General features: G+C 41.8%; 1 protein-coding gene across 8 annotated transcripts in view; it reads right to left on the bottom strand.

Moving 5' to 3' along the window:
• MAP3K4 (mitogen-activated protein kinase kinase kinase 4) overlaps positions 1–24,946 on the bottom strand; it is a 116,052-nt gene that overhangs the window by 84,468 nt on the left and 6,638 nt on the right. For 7 of the 8 annotated variants that reach the window (XR_016349224.1, XR_012902747.2, XM_075924567.2 and 4 more), the window contains exons 2-3: positions 14,608–14,798; positions 5,749–7,136 (exon numbers count right to left, since the gene is read on the bottom strand). Coding sequence is in view for 6 of the 8 variants with exons in the window: in XM_075924567.2 (XP_075780682.2) it covers positions 5,749–7,136; positions 14,608–14,798 (1,579 nt within the window). In the remaining 2 variants the exon portion in view is untranslated. The remainder of the gene's footprint in view (positions 1–5,748; positions 7,137–14,607; positions 14,799–24,946) is intronic. The other variant, XM_075924571.2, reaches the window with a different exon arrangement.

Genomic DNA, 24,946 nt, shown 5'->3' with positions numbered 1-24,946 from the left:
ACTGGTAAAATATTCAAAAGTGCTTAAGTTACAGTAATTTAGGAGCCTAAGTTTTATTTTCAAAAGCAATTAAGTGATTTAGGTATTCGTGTGCTTTTAAAAATTGTACTTATTATGATTTGATTCTCAACACAAATACATTTATACACTAAAATGATACACCTGCAAGGTTTAAATAAAGTGCAAGAAAAATCAAAACTAACGGTTGAAATATATATTACATATTTCACATGACAACATACATGTTTCTCCCATAGATTGTTTTGGAAGGGAAAAAAAGCAGAAATATTTTATGTAGTAAGTTTGCAGTAAAAAACAAAACAAAACAAAAAACACACACACCACACCCTGTAAAATAGATATTATGTACAATAAACAGAATCTCAGAGTTCTGTACTGACATATACAAAAAAAAAAAGGAAATTATAACTTAATATTACCTTGAATATCTTTGAAAAAAACTTTTAAAAACTGAAGTTTCTAAGATTCTAAATGTGAATCCTTTTAATAGCAGTCCCTCAATTTTAATTATAAAAATTATATTCTTACTCTCAAAAAATCTTCAAAAGTGTTTCCAGCAAAGCAGAATGAGAATGACTTAAAAGGAAAGGGTGAAAATGACTATATACAGTCCTGTCAAGTGTAAAAAGTAGGCAAACTGAAAAATATTTTTGTTGTATTCTTTTCATTAGCTTTACTCCATTGCTACCGTAATTAAAGCATTTCAAACAAGTGAGATTCCCAAAATGACAACATCCTGTTTTTTGGACAAGCACAGGAAGTTTACAAATGTTTCAATGATTTAAAAATAACGGAACAGCTTAATGAAAATAAGCCTCACTGAGCAACATTCTCTCTAGTTTTTTCTATCCGTGTGCAGATTCTTTTTCATCCTTGTGCTGAATAAATTTTATGAGCACTGAAGCATGTCTGAATGTGCACCAACAGTAGAAACAAAGAACCTAGCTGTGGTCACTCTGCTAATCAGTTGAGCAACATTTCAATCTCTTCTGAGCAGCCTCACAAGTGTGCAGCACATAGGAAACACTACCACTGAGGGCAATGAGATCATAGAAGTGGCTCTCAACTATTCTACAAAAAGATTCTACTGTGCTTGATTCTTAGAATGAGCAAGTGGGACAAAGTTTCTACCAATTATTGGTGGTTCACAGGCTGTGGTCTGAGAACCATTGCTCTAGAAAGGCATGCAGCTATATTTGAATAAACATGAAAAATGTGAAAACTTTTCTTCAAACCTTGGAATTATTTTTCATTCCTATTTATTTTTAAAAGTATTCTGATCTACATATCCGGCCAAATTTTCATGCATCCTATTTTTTCCTATAAAAATGTGAATATATCCATTTGTTCATTTAATATAGAACGTCTCACACACCAGCATGTACATGAACTATCTGTTTGCACATGCACGTTTGAAGCTGGCTGCAACTCCAGATGATCATTTCAATTAGTTTTTTGTAGAGAGACAAAATAAATTCTCAGCATCAACAAGAGCAGTACTAGCATGGTTCTTCACACCATCAAGTTACTCATAGAGAGACCGCAGCCTGTCAATAGTTAGTAGAAATGTGATAGTCCCCAGGCCTCATTCTGAGAATCAAGCAGAGGAGTACAAAAAGCCTTGTGAGATACATAAATGTGATCCTTTTACAAATAAGGAAACGAAACTAAGAGGATTCAGCAACGGTCCAAGAGGAAATTCATAGCACAGCTACGATTAGAATGCAGGATCCCTGGATACCAGAATTAGTCCTGCCACTAAACCAGGGGTTTTCAGGGCAATTTTTTGGTGGTCTACAGCCTCCAACTTGATGGTAGCTACTCAAACTTTTTCCTAAAATACTTATTTAGCTATAGGAAAACCAAATGAATATGCACGCGCGCACCCCTCCCCCACCCAAGTCATTGTACAGGTTGTACCTCTAAAATCCAGGATTCTTTGGTCTGGCAACATCTGCTGTCTGGAATGAACACAGATGTTTCAAGATCGAAGAGTCCCAGAATGCTGAAGGGATGTGGGGGCCCAGGAGCCAGGGGAAAGCTCAGTTGGCCTGCTAAGGGAGAGCCAAGAGGGTGTGGAGGAGAAGGTGATAGAGTGAGGGTACGTCTAGACTACATGCCTCTGTCACCAGAGGCATGTACATTAGGCTACCAGACATAGTAAAATGAAGCGGCGATTTAAATAATCGCCGCTTCATTTAAATTTACATGGCTGCCGCGCTGAGCCGACAAACAGCAGATCAGCTGTTTGTCAGCTCAGCGTGGCAGCCATGTAAATTTAAATGAAGCGGCGATTATTTAAATCGCCGCTTCATTTTACTATGTCTGGTAGCCTAATCTACATGCCTCTGGCGACAGAAGAGAGGAATGGGCTTGGGGGAGGGACCATCAGCAGGGAGCCTGAAATTACCTCCCTGGTCTGGAAAAGTCCCTCGCCCAGGACCAGTTAGGTCCCAAGGGTGGCGGACAAGGGAGGTTCAACCTGTAATTTATCTTTCGCTAGCTAGCAAGTCTGTTGTGAAAAGTGGCATTAACATACAAGCAACACTTTTCATAGCAGATGTATTCAGCCTTGGCAAATCTGGGGACAAATTGAGTCCTAAATGCAGAATCAAGAGAGGCAGCAGGCAAGAGAGGAGGGCGAGAGGAGGGTGGGGAAGACATCAAAGCCTCACAGCCATAACATGAGCCTGAAGCCCAAAACCTGAGCCCCACCGCCCCAGAAAGGTGGGGAACTCATAAGCTGATTGCTCCTCCATCATCCTGCCTCTGGTGTCTCCAAAGAGGACAGGGCCCAGCGCTAGCAATCAACACCAGGAGCACAAGGGAGGAGGGGCCACTACTATGCTTCCCCTCCCTCCCATCACAACAGAGGAGGCTGCAATTGCAAAAAAGTCCCCGGTTGCTGCATTTGAGAAGCATTGTGCTAAACAATGCCACTTCATGATGGAAGAAAAACCCCTGACTGCTAGTATTACTAACTACATACAGTCTAAACTTGTACAACACTGAGTATGTCATGAGTACTGAGTTTATGGTAAGAAATGTTATTTTTGTTCCAAAACACAAAGATAGCTATGTATTTTAGAAAAGTGCCTCTGTCTATTCGTGAGTTAGTTTTTTCAAGAACTCCTCCTACACAGTCAGAGCTAGGACCACCAAATTTGGTATGCAGCTTCCTCTTATAATTTACAGCGAGGTCATGATATGGTTGTGCCAGGACAATAGGATGAGCTTGAAATTAGATTGTTTCTCATAAAATGGAAAAGGAGGGGTCTGGCAGGAGGGACAGTTATATTGCAGAATGACCACAGAGGGGCAGCAAAGGGCCACAGATGGGGACCGGGACAGCTATAACCCCACTGGGCCAGCGGTGGAGAAAGGGACAGCTATCTACTATACATTGTGTGTGTGAGATCAGATGCCATGTTTAAAATATAATACAACCATCCACTTTTTCTTCTTAAGGTTATATACAAACAGACTCTTGCAAGATTATTTCCATTCATGTACACGCATGGTCATAATGGTTCAGAGCATCATCATCAGGAAATAAAATACATTAGAAAATTATAAACAGTTTAGTCAGCAGCTGGTATTAATGACATTTCTTTCCAACTTCCAACAAATTTTCTTAAGTTCATGGATGAAGTAGTTAACACTGAAGTTCACTATTGCTCACTGATTATCTAAATGTATAGTATGTTGTAAGAACAGTTTACTGTGCACTTAGCATTAGATAAAGTAAAGCATTTGCATATACAGTCCTTACAGATGCTGTGTGCTAAAACTTACATCTACAAAAATGACAGTAAACCCTCAGTGGCATTGTGGTCTCATTCACCTCTGCAGACCTGAATTCAGATCCTGTTTGGGCTACAAATTCTATTAAAATTTCACAAGTATATAGCTAATTATCCTGGCACCTTACTTACTACATGACATTTCAACTGGTATTCTCAATTTATTGCTTCCATCATTACTTTCCATTAATTTATAATCTGAAACAAACAAAAAATGAAAACAAGAGCTAGTGGAAAAACGTAACGGACTTCAGTCACTTTCTTTTATAGATTTTAAGGTTAGACAAGACCATTAGATCATCTACTCTGACCACCTATATATCAAAGGCCATAAAATTTAATCCCATATTGAAGCCCAAAAGTATAGTTTCCAGAAAGGCATCCAGTCTTGATTTAAAGAGGTATTGAAGCCAATGTGTATCCCTTGGTAGGTTGATCCGATGCTTAATCACTTTCACTATTCAACACATGCATGCCATATTTCTTATCTGAACTTGTCTAGCTTTAAATTTCTGACTTGTCTTGCTTTAAATTTCTGACTATCAGAAGCTTTAACTAATAATAATGGTGGTTACAGTACATATAATTCTGTAAACATAGTTTATACTCCATATAGGGCTCATTCTTATTTCTACCGAGGTCAACAGAAAAGTTTCTTAATTTCATTGGTAGCTGGAATAGGCTCTTAATAGTAGTGCACATCCTTTTTCTCAGTACCTCCTTCCCCAGCCTGCAGCAAATAGCAGCAGCCACCACACCACACTAGAGAAACACTTACCAAGGAACCTATACCTGCAACAAGCTCTGTTGACAACTCTATCCACATACAATATCTATACAAACATCATCATCACAGGGCCTAACTACATAAGCCACACCATCAGGGCTCATTCACTTACACATCTACTTAAGTGATATATGCCATCATGTGCCAGCAATGTCCCTCTTTGCAACATATATTAGCCAAACTGAACAGTCTCTGTGCCAAAGGATAAATGGACACAAATCAGGCATCCAGAAAGCTAACAAACATAAACCAGTAGGAAAACACTTTAACCTTCATGGACACTCAATAATGGATTTAAAGGAAGCCATCCTTCCACACCCAAAAAACAAAACAAAACACTTCACAATTAGATTACAAAGAGAAACAGCAGAACTGTGATTCATTTGCAAATGTAATATGATCAAATTAGGACTGCATAAGGATTCAGATTGAAAATTGCCTATGTAGTGAGAGAACCACTTTTTTGGTATTCACACCTCTCCAACAGTTGCTGTGAGTGAGCCACATCCACCCTGTCTACAATGACCTCCTTAACACTGGTCCTACACTTGATAAGTAACTCCCTTCTTGCGTGTGTATACAATTACTTATATATTTATATTTCCCTGCCTCTATAACTTCCACTCCAATGCATGTGATGAAGTGGGTTTTATCCACAAAAGCTTATGCCCTAATAAATGTCAGTCTAAGGTGCTGCAGGACTCCTTGTTTTTGTAGATACAGACTAACATGCCTACACCTCTGAGACTATATTATGTAATTTAAGATTAAAATGATTAACCTATCTCAAAACTGGCATTTACAATGAGCAACTGATTCTTGGTATTTATCCATCATTACTACCACTTTACATAATAAGAGACTTTATAAAATCAAATTGCAATGTCTAAGAAAACACCTGTTTCTAATTAGCAGAGATTACATACCAAAGGTAAGAAATGAGTGTGTCCAGAAGATTTGTTTGTTTAAAGGAGAAACATGCAAGTCAGAAAATGGGTTTATCAGATGAAAATAATTGATGCTTTCCAAGCTCCTGATTCAACTGTGGTAATTAATATTTGAAACAATACGGGGGGGAAGGGAGGAGGGAAATGAGAGAAGCTACAATATTCTCATTTACGCCAGCAAGGAACCTACCTCCAGCTGGAGATCACCCTTTACCAATGCCATACGGGCCCTTTGCAAGGAGCCATGCATTAACTTGTGAAGTCTTAAAATTAGCTTCCTCAACCCCATTTGCTTCAATGCTTTGTCTACAAATGGTCTGTAAATAGAGGTCAAACAGTGTCTGCTGCAGCCTGCTTCGGCACTGCACTCTGGAATAACCCAACAGGCCAAGTCATCCTCTGATTCAAGCCTGTCAAGCTTCCTTGAAAAATGGTCCTGTAGCTGAAAATCAAAATTTGGCTTATTGGTAAAATTGTTCTTGATGGCTTGTCTGAGTTCCTCAACATTCTTCTCAGAAATTTGTTCTTCATCTTCACTTTCCTCTCCACATATTCCTGAGGATTCTTTTACTTCTGCTTCCCTGCCATCTTCCTCATCCTCTGGATCATTGTCCTTGGATGCCCGAGGAGAAGGAATTTCAAACACTGGCCAGCCAATGTCAGACAGATTCTTGATGCCCAAAACAGTTCCCATAATCCGTAGTTTCTGGTTTAAGTCTTTTGTAATGTTTAACCACAGACAGAGTGCCTGCACCCTATCTTGGAAGTCCTTTGCAGCATACTTTTCATAGTCCTTTTGAAGGGCCTGTAAAGATGGATAAAGTGCTTCTACATACTCTAGCAGCTCCATTATCCTCTTTACTTGATCAAATGAAACCCGCTGACGATGGAGATGTTCATGGTAACTTGTGTAACCCACAGCACTAGTTCCATGGGCTGCTTTGCACTGTCCTTCTCCTGAAGTACCATTGAAACTAGCTCCATTTCTTACACAGGAGAAGCTTTCATAATTCACTTTGAAGGTGAGGATTTCATTAATAATATCTGGGATAGCTTGACGGGCCGTATACAGATAGAAATCTTGGTCATTAATGCTCCGGCCTGCATGCCAAGCTTGCAGCTCAAGCCAGATCAGTTCATTAGATCGATTAAACCAGAGAGAGGTGGTGTTTTCCGGTCCTCTCTGCTCCCTGTCCTTTTTCTTTGAGACTGAGGTAAGCTTTAACAAAAGCCGCAGGGTTTCAAAAAATTTTAAGCGATCTGCAGGGCAATCAGTCCTAGAAGTCTGGCGTGCAGTTCTGGCTATAGGCATGGGCACAGAGACTGGAAGCTTAGCATTGCTACAGCCAAGGCTGAGGTAAGGCTTATTGAGATCAACATCTGGAATTGAGTTTTTTGGCAAGGACCCACCAACTGAGTCTAACATGAATGAGCACTGCACATTTTTCTTGAGATCTCGTTCTGTTGTCCTAAGGGTGGCTCGGATCTTTTTCCCATGCTTATAGCTGTGTTCTTCCACACTGTCAGTGGTTTTGCCATTATCTTTTTGTGGAGGCTGATTTGGAGCACTCATCTTTTCTGTAAAAGGAACAGACAAAGAGTTTGACTACAGCAACAAGATGACCTTTTTCAAAGAACACTGCTCCTTACATTTCATGATTCTTAATTTATTTGTACTTTTTATTCACCTGAGCTTCCAAATTCTACTTATGTATATCATATGCTAAAGCAGATGGAAAAAGAAAACAGTTCCATACTCAAAAACAACATTTTGATTTTATAAGTTTAGGTGCCCTTTGTTATTTACAGAACAGCCTCCATTAATAAAATTTATATTCTCATTATCATGATATCTGATCAATTTACTTGTTTAAAAAGTTATATAGACAGTGATACATTACTCAATCTCCATTTGTGTGAATTAAAAAAAACCAACAGAACTGACAAAAGCTAAATTAAAAAATCCAAGTCAAATGTTAGGTATCTTTTTCTCTTTTAATTACATAATCAAATGGATACCAACAATTAATATACACAAGTGAAAAGCCTAGAACACATACACTTTCCAAAATAAATAAATGCTGAATCTGCTTAAAAATTACGAGCACACCTCTGTATGGTGGAATTTTCTAATAGGTTTAACTCTGCAACCACCAGTAAGAATATTTTGCTATATAGGTTGAACTTCTCTAGTACAGCATTCTCAGAACCTGACTGGTGCCAAACCAGAGAATTTGCTGAACCATGGGAGGTCAATACTGTCTAGCAACATTACCAACTTTTCCATTGCTTACTGGAATCTTAGAAGACATTTGGAAGTAACTGAGAGCTAAACAACAGCACAGAACAATGAAAGCCAGGATTGGTGGCTGTAAAACTTTATGGGACAACGGGAAACTTGGCCACACCCATGATAAAGTGGACATCTGACTAATTAAAATCATTCTGGACCACAGATGTTGCCAGATCAGAAAGTACCAGATTAGAGAGACTTGTCCTGTACTAAATATAACAGACTACTATTACAGCCGCTCTCCGAGTTACAAACCAACATTTGGTCCGTAACTCGAACGGTTCGTAACTTGGATCTCAGAGTTACATGGCGATTGTGCTGTTCATAAGCGTGGATCACTGTTCGTAACTCGGATCCACATTTACGACCGCTTTGGTCATAAGTGCGGATGGTCGTAAGTGGAGGTGGCCGTAAGTCGGGGAGCGGCTGTATAAAATTACATCTTTTGTGGCAGAAAGTATCTGGAGCCAGTGACTAAGCAACAATCCAGGGGCACAGAGGGACTACTGGCTGAGTACATTCCCATACCTTTCCTTACAGAAAGTTTCTGTATTACAACCTCAACAGAAATCAGGAAATCAACCCTAAGCCACTAATCAAGGTTCTCCTCAAACTCTGTGCCTGCAAAGCCTCTGCTAGAAGACACCCTACACAGACTGATGCCTGCTGCGTTCCAAGTCCAGCCACTGGTATCTCTTTTCAGAAACAGCAAGCTGAAAAAGTCATACTGGTACCCCTCTCCTTTTAAGTTTTACCCTAGAAATCAGGGCTCTTATTTGGGATGTGAAAGACTCTGGTTCAAGTCCCCTCTTTACCTGCTAAAGAGTAGGAATTTGGGTTTCTCCCACTGCGGAACAGTGCCCTAGGCTATGGAGATTTCTGAGTCTCTCCTCAAATTATTTCACTTTTTATTTGGATGCAAAATTCCAGTTAATCAGTTAACTGGTGTAACCTTAGGTTTTACCAGTTAACAGATTAAGTGGGATCCTGCGTGGGGGAGCCAGCAGCAGAAGCCAGCTTTTGCTTCTGTCCCTCTTCCCCATGCATGGGGCTGCCACGCAGGGGCAGCTGGCTCCCAACCCCTGCAGGGCTGGAGCTGCTCCCGCATACTGGTTAACTGTTCACATCCCTATTTTTTATTAAATAAATAGGCGTTGAAGAGCTTGTCTACACTGCCACTTTACAGCACTGTAACTTTCTCACTCAGAAGCGTGAAAAAACAACCCAACCTCCTACCCCCACCTCCACCCCCACCCCCCCCCCACCCCACACACACAAATGCAGCAAGTTAGAGTGCTTGTGGAAACAATCTCTCAGAGCTATTAGATACTTCCCTCATCGAGGTGGTTTACCTAGAGCAGTATTTCTCAACCAGTGGTACAGGTACCCTTAGGGATACTCATGAGAAGTCTGGGGGGGGGGGGTATATGAACCACTGAAATTTGGAGAAAACTGAATTTGTTTTAAGTTTTACAACGCTTTATTATTTTTGTACTTTTTACACCGAAAAATTTCACCCCGCCACCCGGCTACGATTAAGTTGTTTAAACAAATATGTTGCAATGGTAGAAAAAAATTGTGTCTGAGAAATCTGTAGGTACTGGGGGGTACTTATTTGTGTGGGTTTTTTTTTTTTTGTGGAAAAGGGGGCACTTTATAAAAAAGCTTGAGAAACTCTGACGTAGAGCTGGTGCCAGCGCTGGTGCCCTCACCAGACTGCAACAGCAGCTCTCTAAACTTAGAAGTGTAGACAAAGTTTTAGTGTCTGGCAAGCTAAGATATAAATCTACTGAATTGTAGCCTGTCATACACCAAATGGTTATATGGAGCCTACAGCCTTGTGTAGTAGCAATATCAACACCACCTCTTTCTTCAGTTGTTCTGTGGATCTTCTGCTTTTGTCAAAGTGCCTGAAAGGCCAAACAAAAGGTTTCAGAATGAAACATTGTTTTGACATATCAAAACATTTTGATTTTTTTGGTTTGTCAAAATTATTTGTCAAACTGTTAAGTGTAAGTGCAGAGAAGAACAAAAACTGTGTTTGAACCCAGTTCAGCTATACCTGTTACTAATGCTACACTATTTCCCCATGTAGACAAACCTGAATCACTAGAGAGGCAGAAGAAGAAACATGTTACCACCATCTCTGTTGAAATCTTTTCCATCCAACGCTGTCTTTTGTCATTTTCACTATTCATTGAAATCCTTGCTTATAGGCTATCAAGGTCCCACAGTCTCAAACACAATCATGTGAAGAATGCTACTACCCACCTCTCTTATGCATACAAAGATGCATGACCACATCATCTCCTTCAAAAAAAAAATCATTCATACGAAGGATCTAAATTTAAAAAAGTCTCCTCCACTTTACAAATCTCTCTATGAATTCACTCCAATCTACTTCTCAGAACCTGTTCTGACCTACCTTTTCCTTCCATCATCCACCTATTTTCTGTCCCACTGAACAATCTCACACAAGAAGGTAGAAGCTGTGGTATAGAAGAGGTATCTCAATTTCAGCCTCTTCAGCCTCTTTTGAAAATGAGCACCAATCTTTTTTCTTTCTTCCTTGCCTCCAGCTACTACTACAATAAAGTCTTGGTTATCCAACCTTCACTTATCCGACCTTCCGTTTTATCTGACAGTGTCACCTGTCACGTGACAGCAAGGGGCTCTAAGGATACTTCCTACCACAATGGCCTTGCTTTCCCTTTTTCCAGGGCCGAGCAGGAGCTCTGGTTGGCAGGTCTGTGGGGGCTCCCTCAGCCCAGCACGCAGTGTGGGCTCGGCAACCTTACCTCCCCACCCCACACCTGGGGCAGCTCACGCCCGTGCTGCGGGCTCACACGGCGCTCAGGTATGCTGGGCCCGATCCAGGCCATCCCGCGCTTCCCCCCTCCCCCGCCCCCCAAAACTTTGCGGGCCGGAACAAGCGGGGAGTCCAGGCCGAGGCAGGAAGGGAAGGCGAGGGGGGGGGGGGGGCACTGTCTCTGCTTCCACACCCCATCATTCTCCCATCTCTGCCCTTTTCTGGGTGGAGGAAGGGAAATAAGGGAAATATACTATTGGTCTAGGCATATTCTTATATGTCTGGTATGTGGACACCAGCTTCTAATGAGAAACTGTCCTACTATATCATCACTGAATTATCTTACGTTTTAGGCACTCATTATAAGGAATACTAGCATGTGTTCTTAATTATCAGCTTGTTCATCAACTGATACTTCCCTTTTCCCTTGTCAATCTACATAGAATTGAATTCTGAAGAGCAACATTAAACATTAAAAACCACCACAAAAGATGCCCTTTGCACCTTAATAAAATTTATTTCAAGACAAGAGAGCTTATCTTTTCATTGTTCAATTTGCTTTGTGCATTTGACAGCGCATGTGTAGCCAGTTTCATAGATCCTTCGCTATAGTCAGTCAACTACCCCTTTTTTCTAGGCAAGATTAACACACAACTAATGCGATTGTAAAACAACAAAAGGTCAGGATAACTTAATTACAGGTGTTGAACATAACAGTACTTTAAATTTTTTTAAAGTTGATGCATGTGTTTTATTTTAAAAAGAAAAAGATAACATTTCAACCTGGGCTACAACTTAAATGGTCCCTATTAAGTTTTGACATTTGCATCTCATTTAAGTGAGTTTACAGTTATTGTTTGGTTAGAGAGATTTTTTTGCAATACTCAGTTTGGCTGAGCGGTAGAAAATTGGTTTACACTCACAGAATTTGAAGGAAATTGTGGACTGTAGCAAAAAAAAAAAAAAGGAACGATTAAAATTGCAAAATAAATGATTTGTTTCATTTCTGTAATTTGCTCCTACCGTCAATGTTAAACCCAATTTTACCTTCAAATGGGACTTCTAGGAGGTATAGCATCAATGGGTTTCATGTCTGCTGTTGCTTCATGCATTCCAATTTGCTCACTCTGGAAATTTTTTTCTATACATCAGTGTCACAGACTCACTCTGCTTTGACAGACAAGTAAAATTCTTCCCCTCTCATGCACCACCATAGCTTCAGAGTCTTTTGGGTCAAACTATGACCTCAGTTACATTTGTCAACCCTACAGTTTTCAGTTCAGTCAGAAGGTTTCGCCATGTTACTTCCTGCAGTCTGTGGGGATACTCATCACAGCATTATGTCCATTAAGGATGGGGGGGGGGGGAGGGCGGGAGGGCAGAGAGATTTACTTTTAATAATTATCCACTTTCCAGGGCTAAAAACAGAAAGTGACAACTGAATTAGCAGCCACGGCTTTTGACATTATCCCAGTCAATGAAGTAGTCCACCACAAACTCATTAGCTAGATACATTATCTTTGGAAGAGACCTGAATCAGGCATGGTCCAGAAGTTCAAGACTAAGTCATCAGACCAGAACACTGTGGTTCTAGTGAACCAACTGACAGCCAATAAAGCACTAAACCACTGATGCATCTTCCTAACCTCTCTTAGAAGGGACTATCTGCCTGTCTGTGGGATCTTTTCATAAAAAGTCTCCCGCAACAAGAATCATCATGTCATTTGCCAGGAATACTATTGCTTTATCAGCCTCAGAGAAATGTAGGGCTTGAAGGGCTCTTGGGGAATCAAATTCCAGCCTGTTTTGCTGAGGCAGGACAACAAATACCTAAACTATTATCCAGTTATCCATGACTGGTGTTTGTCCAATCTATGCTTAAAACTTCCAATGATGGGGATTGCGTAACTTCCTTTGGAAACCACAAAGTCTCAAGCATTTGAAAATATTGTAGCTCAATTTCTTAAACTGGCTAGAGTAGAAAGTGTCCCCTTAAAATTTTCTCCAACGTTAAAAGGTACATGTGTTTAGAAAGCACCTTTGAGATTCAAGAATTGAGTTGAGTATACTATAAGAGTGCAAAGTATAATCAGAAAAGCACGCCTGGCAGCCTGATATTACAAAATGTTATCAATTTAATGTTACAAGTAACTTTGAAAATAGTTCCTATTTTGAAGCCAGGGAACAGGATTCCATTATCTTAAAATCACAAAGTATACAGTAGTAAGAATCAGTAGATAACTATTATTTCAGGAAAGCCCCTTCTGTTAGCAACACACTGATATTCAGTGACATCCAGCAAGACAGATTTAGGGCCAGCTGGTCTAGAACCCATGTCTGGAATAGGGCTGTTGATTAGCTGATTAAATACCATTTAACTAGACGATTAGTTGATGGGGGGAGGGGGGGAGAAGATGAGAGGAATGCAGAGCCACTAGGCTCTTAATACATTTAAAAGGCTAAAGCACAGCGCAGGAACCAGGCGTGAGCCAGGACAGCTGATTTTAAGCTGGCTCCCCCCAGCACCAGCTCCTGCCCTCCCCTTGCTGCCTCTCTCCGATAAAGGCAGCAAGGGGGAGAGGGGAAGCAACTAGTTAAGTCACTAGTCAACTATCTGATAAGAATATGCTTATCGGATAGTCGACTAATCGCTTACATCCCTAGTCTGGAAAGCTGCCAGGCAGCAGAACACTCTATACACATTAGTAAGAAGAGAACCGTTAAGGTCACTGAGGAAAACTGGACAAATAATAATCAATTGTCATATACTCCATACCACAGGAACCTCTAGGATTCTGATTCCATCTTTCTCTATGTAATACCTTCTTGGCAAATATGTCTAAACACGAAATCTAGTTGTAAAATTAAGGTTACAGTAAAAAGAGGGTGGGGAATCTAACAGAACACACCACCAAATAGCAAAGAAATTGGTTGTTCATGTCTGCCTGAAATTGCATTATAGCATGCAATTTCACTGAAAATCTATCATTCATTGAAGCTGTATAATAATCTAAATAATTTTGCTCAAAATGCTTGTTTGCTTCCCAGCAGTGTTCCCGCTAAGATTTTCCAACCATAACCAGAGTGAGTTTGGGATTGTGCACCAATATTGAGGTCATGTGCACTGGTTTGGATGCATGTCACCATGGCACACAATTTATTCACACACACGTTCCCAGCCACAGGAGCAGACACTGCCCTCTGCCATGCAGCATTTCCTTTCCCAGCCGCAGGAACAGACCCCACTCCCCTTCTCTCCCCGGCTATGCAGCAGGTTCCGTTCCCAGCCACCAGAACAGGCCCTAGCCCCCCCAGCCACATGGCAGCCTCGGTCACCAGAGCAGGCCTCCCCACTCTGCCATGTGGCCACAGCAGGTCTAGGCACCCCACCCCAGCGGCTCCCTCACCATACTGCCTCAGCCCCACCCACTGGAGCAGTCATCTGCTGCACAAATTCTGCTGTGCCACTCTCCAGAGGAGGTGGGCAGGGAATTGTGTGTGCACGGCTGTGCAGGCGCGCATCTTAACAAGAACATTGCTTCCCAGAGTATTTTCTATTCATCTGTTAGCAAAGGATGCCCGTCTATGTACACTTACGATGTGGTTAGCCAGTATTTATAGTCTGTTAATAAAACATTAATGAAACTAAATTATCTGCACAATTTACAAAGACTGATTTATTTTTATTCCTGATAGACCTGTTTTACCTCCTGACAGTCTGAAACACAACTGCAAATGGGAATATACAACAGTTGATATGATTTATTGCCTAATGTACATTAAACAGAAAAGAGAAATTACTGCAAATCTGTATTTCTATAGATCCTCATAAAAAGGATCTATGAAAGTTAATACGAAAAAGGGAGTAATGAATGATTACAAATAATATTGGTAGTACATGATATTTTTAAATAAAAAGGTGTTTTTTCCCCAAAAGAATCACACACCTTTCAAAGTTGAACGGCTAATAGGTTTCCCAACGTTATTTTTCTGGTGCTTTGTTGACATGCGTTTAATCTGTCGGGGTGTACTAGGAGGAGAGGTCCCATAGAAAATGTCAGCATTGGCTTCATCTGATAATTCCTCAGGTTCATATTCAGAAATCTTGCAAGTAACATCTTCTGATTTGCACACTCGTCTGAACAAGGAAAAAGAAATTCAGAGGGGAGTTAAAAAAATTAGCTAATTACTTTAGAAAGCTAGCCCATTACCCGTATCACCTCCCCACAGCTGTACTTTCCTGACACTCCCACATAACACTCTCTCAATGAAGCAAGTTTGCTTTCACCTCCCACAAATGCACAGCTTTGTTACCATCCTCAGTGCAGTGTATATATAGTACTTGTCATACATGTCAATACTAAAACTTTAAATGAAAATAATAAAAGTCACCATACAGGCCTACTAATAAAGGTAAAGGAAATTGGCATTTTAAAAAATGTGTGCAAAAGACAAAAATTGTAGGAAGCCACTAGTCAAATAAGGGATTTTAAGCAAAACTCACATGAAAAATATCCAACTACTGAACACTACTAGAATTAAATTGGTCATTGGCCAAGTGCAATCCTTCATTACACTTTAATATTTCACTCCCTCTCACAGGCATTGCGTAAGTCCATCAAAGGATGCACTCCATTCTCTCCAGTAATCATGTGTCAGGGAGAGAAAAGTTCATTACCTATTCCATTGATTTCAATATAAAATAAGTTTCTTCATGGCCCATTTTCTTGTTTCTTGCTGGTAGCCAGTAAACCTGTGGTCCCCAACACGGTGCCCGCGGGCGCCGTGGCGCCCACGGGGGCATTTCAATGCGCCCGCCAGGAGCTCGGGGCTGGCCTGGCCCCGGGCACATGGCGCACGGGCGCTTGCGGGGAGAGCACGCTTGGCGGGGGGAGCACCGGGCGTGCGGCACTCAGCGGGGCGGGGGCGGGCGCCGGCCCCGGGCATGCAGCGGGGGGGGCGCTGGCCCCGGGTGCGCGGCACTCGGCGGGAGGGGGGGGAGCGCCGGGCGCGCGGCACTCGGCGGGGGGAGGGCCCCGCCCCCGGGCACGCGGCTATGGGGGGAGCCGCCCCCGGGCACGCTAGTGTCCCCGCCCCCTGGCGGGCAAACGGCCACGCCCCCTGGCGCCCGGCAACCTCAAAAGGTTGGGGACCACTGCAGTAAACAGTAACCTCCTCATAGGAGGTTTTATTGTGCTCGTTTACAGTATTTTTTCTAAAAAGTCTACTGGATTGTTAGGGATATTTGTATGTATTATACACATCTTCCCCAGACCTTTTGAAGTATTACACACATGCATATGCTAAACACACACACACTCTAAAATTAACTAATACAACAAGCACAAGCCCCTGACAGAAGTTGCCTTTTCTCTAAACCCAATCCTGTAAATGCTCATACATGTGCTTAGCTTTACCTCTGTGAGCAGCTTTTCAGATTTCAATGGGACTAAAATTAAACACATACATGTTTGCTCGACCAAGAGATACATCTGTCCAGTGCATAGCACAATGGGGTCTCAATCTCAACTGGGACCTTTGGGCTCTTCCATAATATAAATCAGAGGTGAAGGTGAGATGACATGTACAGCACTGCTCTAGCAAGTCAGCTGACAGGCAGTGCAACTTGCACATGACATGTCTGTCCAGCAGCCCCTGAAAAGAAGCTAGCAGGCTGGGGGTCTCTTACACTGCTGCCAGTTTCCCTATAGCAGTGCCCTCACATAGCCAGCCCACAGTTCCTTGTGGCAGTGACAGGGACCTGCTCACCAGCCAGGTAAGGTAACCCTGGTCCCCAGGTCCCTCCCCCCATTCACTCTCCTCCACACTCCTAACCCTGACTCCTGCCCAACTGCCCAACACTTTCTATTGTAAAATGTTCTGCTAGCAGTTGCTTGTAATTTTGCCACATTTCAGATTCCCACAGCCAAGAGAAACCACTGATCTAATCTGACCTCCTGTACAACACAGGCCACAGAACTTCCCCAAAATAATTCTTAGAGTATAACTTTTAGAACAACATCCAATCTTGATTTTAAAATGGTCAATGATGGACAATCCACCACAGCCAGCCCTTGGTAAGCCATTCCACTGGTTAAATATTTTGACCTTTAAAAATTCACCTTATTTCCAGTATGAATTGCCTAGTTTCCACTTATATCCATTGAATAATGATGTAAGAAGTAGGATGAAGATTATTAAATATCTGTTCCCCACATAGGTACTTACATACTACTCGTATGACTCCTTACATTTTCCCCCACAGTTAAGCCATACAGATTGAGTTCCTTAAGTCTATCACTGTAAGGCATGGTTTTTAATTCTTCAGTCGGTTTCTTGACTCTTCTCTGAACCCTCTCCAAATTATCAATACCCTTCTTGAATTGTGGAAATCACTATGCGACAATACTCCAGAAAAGCTCTCACCTGTGCCAAATATGTTAGTAAAAATCCTGTCTAAACTGGGTATGTTAAAGTGTGTGTAAGTAAGTAACTGTGTAATCGCTGAACATTTCCTCCTGCCTGGCGCCACACGTTGCTGCCTCTGATACAGGGGCAGCAGCATAGGGTAGTGTGCGGTTCCCCAGGAGCTGGTATGCACAGGAAGCTGGTTTTTAAGCCATCTCTCCATGCCCACTAGGAACCTGCGTGTAACTGTGAACATTAACTGATGAGCCAGGGCTCATCAGTTAACCGTTTACACAGTTACACTTACTCAAGATATCTGTTTATGCATCCAAAGGATTGATTAGCCATTTTGGCCAGTGCCGTCCTCTGAGCTAAATTTATATGAATAACCAGGAAAAATAGGTCAAATAGTTTAGAATGCTGAATGTAAGTAACAAGCTCAAAAGAACCAGATACAAAATTTGCATTAGTCTGTCAAAAAGGCCACATGGACAAACTAAGGACTGTTGAAATGATACTTGGTAAAGACAGAAGATGTGGAACCAGAAGTTTATAACTCAGAATCAGTGATGGATTTTTTTTTTCTTGCTTCTCACTTGTGTGGTCCCCGACTCATTTTTCTGTGAGTCATTGTCCATCCGTCCCCGTCCCCATCCCCCTCCCCCCCGGACTCAAAAAAAGATTCTCTGTTCTTGCTATAAATCAAGGCAATGTTGAAACCTTGTGTGCTGGACAAAATATTTAAAAATGAAGCCTGGCCAATAAGCCCGCAATTAGGGCCCAGCCCCCATCTGGCCACAGCATCATAACACTCCTGCACCTCCCCATACACCAACCCTGAGTCCATCATACACCTGAACCCTCTGCCCTGAGCCACTCTTATCCTCACATCCCCAGATTCCTGCATCTGCACATCCTCAGTCTCCTGCCATAACACTCCTGCACCTCCACATGCCCCAACCTTGTACCTTGAGCCCCTCATTCTCCCCATCCCAGTCTCCTGCACCCTCATATCACCAACTCCTTGCCATAAGATTGACAGAAGACAGTCTGACTGCATGAGTACAATGTTTCATTTATACTATTATTAATCATGTCAATTATCAATAATATTATGTTGTATATTTTCAGTCGTGCAAATAGGCATTCTTATATAGCTCTTTGTTGCCCACTTTTTCTGAATTTTGATGTAGTTTAACTCTTGATGTAGTTTGGATCTTTGGTTTGAAAAGGTTGCCAACCCCTGGTTTAGGGAAACCCAGAGCATGGGATTGAATTCCCAATCATCTTGGTTAATAGCTGCTGATGGACCAAAACTCCAGGAACATCGCTCTCTCTTCCCCCCTCCCACCCACCCCATTTATACTTTTGGCCTTCATTAGCATACCCAGCAATGAGTTCCACAGACTCATCATGTGAATTACACAAAATACTGTAGTACTTCTGTTTAATTTTAACCTGCTGCCTGTTAATTTGATCTCGTAACCCTTGGTTCTTGCATTATGTGAAGGGGTAAATAACAGCTCCATATTAGGGATATGAAAAAATGGCTAGTAATGAACCATGTAACTGTTAGAAATTTAAGCGGTCATGCAGTTACATACTGCAGGCTCTGCAGTACAAAGCTTGAGCAACATAGGGACAGTTAGCCTGACTCTCATAAATAAAGCCCAAAAATCAAAATATATTTTTTTAACTGTGGTACACTGAATGTACCACCACTGCCATTCTCACCTCCTCTTTAGTCTTTAGGTTTCTCACCTTATTTTCACACATTAAAGCTTAATGAAAAGAACATTCATTGGGAGAAGATACCGTTGTCCATCCTCCAGAACTTAGGGTACGTCTAGACTACATGCCTCTGTCGCCAGAGGCATGTAGATTAGGCTACCAGGCATAGGAAAATGAAGCGGCGATTTAAATAATCGCCGCTTCATTTAAATTTACATGGCTGCCGCGCTGAGCCGACAAACAGCTGATCAGCTGTTTGTCGGCTCATCCCAGGAGGCATACCTGGGTGGTTGACAAATGCCTTTGACGTCGACACCCGCGTGTCCAGACTACCGCGCTGAGCCGACAAACAGCTGATCAGCTGTTTGTCGGCTCAGCGCGGCAGCCATGTAAATTTAAATGAAGCGGCGATTATTTAAATCGCCGCTTCATTTTCCTATGCCTGGTAGCCTAATTACATGCCTCTGGCGACAGAGGCATGTAGGTCTAGACGTACCCTAAGACTAGGAAGGGTATAGATTACAGAAATACTTTATCCTTCAGCACTTTTTCTTAGAGGTTTCATGCTTTTCTCCTCTGAGGACAGAGGTCTGAGAAAATGACTATGCAATAGTTATCTTGGCATTCTCAGCTGAGTCAGAGGAAAAAAAGTGAACATAATTTCTCTCTTGAAAGTTGTGCCCACTCAGCCTGACCACTCTCTGTCTAGACTGAACACAGCTTGCTGTCCAGCTACCCACTCCTCTGCTCTAGCTCCCCCAGGAACTGTTTTTCAAGCCTTGTTTTTGAGTAATGTTCTATGTCCCTGGAATCTACCTTTGATCCTGCATTATTATTTTCCTATAAAAGCTAGCTCACATCCACTGGTTGAATACATTTAGTCATCATCTTGGCTGAACACAGAAATAGCAGTGATGTGACTTTCCTTAAAATTTCCCTGATTTTATAGGATGTGTATCTAATCTACAGAACCTAGATTTGTTTTGAAATCTAAGCCACAAAATTCTTCTGTACATATAAACTTCTGCTGAAAGAAGAAAAGGAAATATGAAGTTGTAAAGATAAGACCAAGAAGCGAGAAGCAATTCTCCATCACATCATCCTTTAAAGTGTTTTATGGCAGAAATCCAAGCAATATTTACTTCTGTAATTTTGTTTCAGTAATCATTTTTCAAGTACCACTTCAGAAAAGAAATAGAATCATGGTTTTTGACAAATATACTAAAAAACCTCAAAGTGGGCTTCAACATACAGAGGAGTCCGGATTAACCGACACCTGGTAATCCAACACTCCGCTTTATCTGACTCTGCAGCTCCCAGGGACCAAGACAACGGCCCGGCTTGCTGCCCCGTCGCTCTCCAGGAGAAGCTGCTGCTGCCGCCGCTGTTGCCAGGATGCTTCCAGGCAGGAGCGGCAGCAGCAGCTTCTCCTAGAGAGCAAAGGAACAACGTCCCCCCACAGGAGCAGCATCAGCTGTTCCCTTGCTCTCTAGGAGAAGCTGCTGCTGCTGCCGCTGCCGCCGCCGCTCCTGCCTGGAAGCGTCCCGTCCTGGCAGCAGCACCTTCTCCTTGAGAGCAAGGGAACAGCTGATGCTGCTCCTGCCTGGAAGCGTCCAGGCAGGAGCAGCAGAAGCCGTTGCTCTCTAGGAACAGAACAGCTGATGCTGCTCTGCGGGGACTTCGTCCCTGGCAGGAGCGGCATCAGCTGTTCCGTTGCTCTCTACAGTAGAGTCTGTATCATCCGGCATATTCGGTAATCCGACCATGTGTCGGTCCCGTTTAGGTCAGATGATAGGGACTCTACGGTAATTAGCTTTTAAACTGAGGATGGATTTTTAGAGAAAATATGCCATTATTAGTACAATAAGTATACGTGAACAATCCTATCATTTATTTGCTTTAAAAAAGCCACAATTTTGACTTAAGTATTACCTCCATTATCAAGATGGTGATGAGACAGAGGGGAAAGAATTAATTTTCCAAAATAAATAATTTATATGCAATTTTTTCATAATCTAAGCTTTCATGAAAACAAACTTGCACAGCACAAATGTTATAAGTGTATATAAAAACTAAAGTTAAATGCTAACAAGTATCTGAAATTGATCAAAATAATTTATAATATTTTAAAAATAAAATAAAATGAGGAAACAGCAAAATTGAATATTCACACATGCAAGACAGATACAAAGTATACAATCAGGAAAAAATATTATTTGGATTCCAATCATTCATTATTTATATAAAAAAGGTAAAAAATGTTTGTGCAATAATTTACAAAGGAGACATCTAAAGACCATAACTGCATGAAGTGAACAAGGCTCTTCAGGAAAAAATTACTAAGCAAAATTGTAGGCTTTATGTATTTTGAGGAAGTACTAAAATGCTAAAGCCCATCTTTGGGTCCTAGTAATGCCTTGTCTACATGGTCATTTGTCCTGGTTACAGCCCTTGAAGGCCACCCAGTGCAAATAGGCACAGGTGTTATATGAACCATGATTTGCACCAATGCAGCTAACCCCTGCTTGATACCAAAGTAGAAGTGCACCAGTGCAAGTCATGATTCGCAGTGGCTTTCCTCATCTACAGTAGGGGCTTGTGGTAGTGCAGCTAAGCCAGCCACAAACTTTGCACAAAAAGCCCCTGGTGGCTGAATTTGAACCACCAAGTCCCAGACCCTGATTTAGGGGGATGGGGGAAGCAGTGTTAAACATACAAATAACAATTTCTACAAAAACACTTACTAGCTATCAAGTCTTTTAAAAAAGCAACCAGAAAAAAAAAAACCAAAGAAGAAACAATAAAAAAGACGCAAAGTGCATTATTTGATTCTATTCTATTTAAGTCCAGTAAAAATAGACAGCTGTATGTTATTTTTATTATTGAGTCTAATAAAAACCTACATAATAAATTCCAATGATTTAGATATGTATAGTTGCACATTTGTTTTTTCTGAAGTTAAGTATATATTTTAGGGGAAAATGTCAGGGCAGTCACCAGCAACAGTTGGTGATCACATTCTGAGGCCATGAAAAAAGTTCTTATGCGATCCTTGGAGCGATGCTATCTGCCTGCCACCAACGACTGTCAATCCCCAACACAGGGAAGGCTATTTGGCACATCTGTCTCTTAAAAACTGTGTGACTCTCATAGGATTTTGAGCACCTAACGTTTTCTCCAGAAACAAAATATTTTTGGCAAAACAGTGCAAGGGAAAATAGCTATTTTCACTTCTAGGTGGATACTTAAAGACAAGAACAAACAACAATCATACTGGGTCAAACCAAAGGTCCACGTAGCCCAGTATCCTGTATTCCAACAGTGGCCGATGCCAGGTGTCCTAGAGGGAATGAACAGAACAGGCAATCATCAAGTGATCCACCCCTGTCACCCATTCCTAGGTTCTGGCAAGCAAAGTATTTTTCTCTTTAAAGGAACTCCCTACGTACATAATGAGTTTGAGCCCTTTTATAAAAATAAAAAGCCATCCCAAAAAGAGATATGTAGAGGCTGTTGTTCCTTTCTGGATAATCTCTCAAATAGAGCTCTCTAATTTATCCTTTTCACAATCCTACTAAATAATCAAAAGCATCTTGTGAAATTAGGGAAAAATATATTTAACTAAAATATTATCCATGATCCAACTAGCCATATCATTGCACTACTGATACATCAACACCTTATCCCAAATTTTCATAACATACTAGGAAGAAAGCCGCAAAGCACAACTATTTATAAGAGGAAACTGTATTGCCAGAGTGTGATGAGGCAATAATGAAAGCGTAATGAAGAATGTTCAAGTACATTCTGGCTGAAGGCAAAATCTGAACATTGTCAAGAGAAGTGGGACAAAAACAAAGAATAAATTAAGGAAAATGCAAAGTTTTTCAATAGAAATGCCTTTTTTGTCAGACAGAATTCAGAACTGTTGAGGACTATTTTAATTATCTATAGAAAAGGACTTGTATTCTGCAAGAGGTACCAGCTAGAAATACTTTATTTATACATACATATGTATCCTTTAACATTTTTGCAGCCCATCATGTTCTCACCTGAGAAAAAAATAATAAATCAGCACTCCCAGTTCTTTATAGCTAGTAAAGCTGGAAAATAGGAATGTTAAAAGTAGGTTTAAACAGGTAACCACTGAAAATCTCAGCAGTTAGTCTGTTACACTCCGCAGGCTCAGCAGTATAAAACTTAAATAAATTTAATACTGAAGAGCACGCAGCAAAGCTGCCTCCCTAGGAGTCGGTTGAGCGTGCCCGACACCATTAACCGAAAAGCATCACTCCAACATCCCTACTGGAAAGAGAAATTATATATATATATATATATATATATATATATATATATATATATATATATATATATACACACACACACACACACACACACACACACACATTTTTTTTTAAATCTTCCATTATATTGGTTTTAACTCCCACCTGACCCTTGACACATTTGAAGCAAAAAATGCACATAAAGGTGAGTAGATTTAGAACTATGAATTTTATTCCCTCACCAAAAAAAACCCCAACCTGATACTGTTCAAAGCTGAGCTGCAAAATGAAAAAAAACTGAGCTGCACAGTGGAGCGAGGTGGTGTCATTTATTTTTGACAGATAAAGAAGGCCTGAATCTTTTGGTAGAATTCAGTTGGATGGTTTGCAAGCTGCATATCCTTCTCCAACAAACGATGAGAGCATCAGATGGTGAGCCTTAAATGGATCACCAGCTGGGACTTCAGCAGGAGCAAAGCTGCTAGGTGTACTCCATTCAATCCTTCAACTATCGATTCTCCTGAGCCTCTCTATGCCCAGGATGACAATTATTGAAGCTGACCCCGTATCAATTGTTCTACAGGTTGGACTTCCCTGGTCCAGCACTCTCGGGACCTAACTGGTCCCAGACAAGGGAATTTGCTGAACCATGGGAGATCTACAGCAGAGGGAGAGGGGCAGCCACCTGGGCTCCTTGCCCCAGCGCCTCCCAGCCCTGCAAGCTGTGGCAGCCCTACTGGAGCCCTGCCAGAGGGCCTGCTGGTGCTCTTGTTGGCCTTGCAGCAGCCCTGCTGGAGCTCTCAGCAACCTTGATGGCTGTGGGCTCCGCCACTGTACAAACTCCAGCCCTTTGGATGGCTTCCCTGCCCCAATGGCTGTGGTGCATCTGGGGCATTCAAGGCCCCACTGGGCCTCACAGCCAACTCCACTCTGAGCCACCAACAACCTCTGCCGCTGGGGCTCTCTTGTCCTAGAATATTCATGGTCTTGACAAACTATGGATGTTGCTGGACCAGTGTCCCCGACCACAGAGATTCAACTTATACTGTGTTACCTGCTTTGGCTAGTAAACATGGCGAATTTCTCCAGCCTGTTATATTCTAACCCACAGTAGGGATGTTAAATATTGGTTAATTGAATAGTTGATTAACCTCATGAATTCTTTTTGGTTAGTTAACTATTCTATAGTCCCTGGGCAGCCCCTACGTGAGCTTCCAGACCCAGCCAGCACAGACAGAGGGGCAAGACCAGCACTGCTGCTTTGTAGTACCTCCTCTTCCCCTTCCTTGCTGCCTCTCTTAGAGGGTATGTCTACACTACCCTCCTAGTTCGAACTAGGAGGGTAATGTAGGCATACCGCACTTGCAAATGAAGCCCGGGATTTGAATTTCCCGGGCTTCATTTGCGTAAACTGGGCGCCGCCATTTTTAAATCCCTGCTCGTTCGAACCCCGTGCCGCACGGCTACATGCAGCGCGAACTAGGTAGCTCGGACTAGGCTTCCTAGTCCGAACTACTGTTACTCCTCGTTCCACTAGGAAGCCTAGTCCGAACTACCTAGTTCGCGCCGCGTGTAGCCGCGCGGCACGGGGTTCGAACGAGCAGGGATTTAAAAATGGCGGCGCCCAGTTTACGCAAATGAAGCCCATGGATCATTCTTGCAGATGTGAATGCAGATACAAGTTTTGTAACTGTGCAGGGCTCTACACGCGTGCAGATTATCTATGATGTAAATTATTATTTTTTTAAACACAGACATTTAGGGAAAAAAGCCCCGCAGATTATGCACAGGTGCGGGTTCTATACTCTAATTTATGGTAATGCTTGCCGTTTTAGAGCTGGACTATTTGTGGCATCATGCAGCG

Source organism: Pelodiscus sinensis, chromosome 3, assembly GCF_052426305.1.
Source record: "Pelodiscus sinensis isolate ZL-2025 chromosome 3, ASM5242630v1, whole genome shotgun sequence".
Classification (NCBI taxonomy): Eukaryota; Metazoa; Chordata; order Testudines; family Trionychidae; genus Pelodiscus; species Pelodiscus sinensis.
Note: the sequence above shows the minus strand (reverse complement) of the source record. Positions and strands in the feature narration are given on the sequence as shown.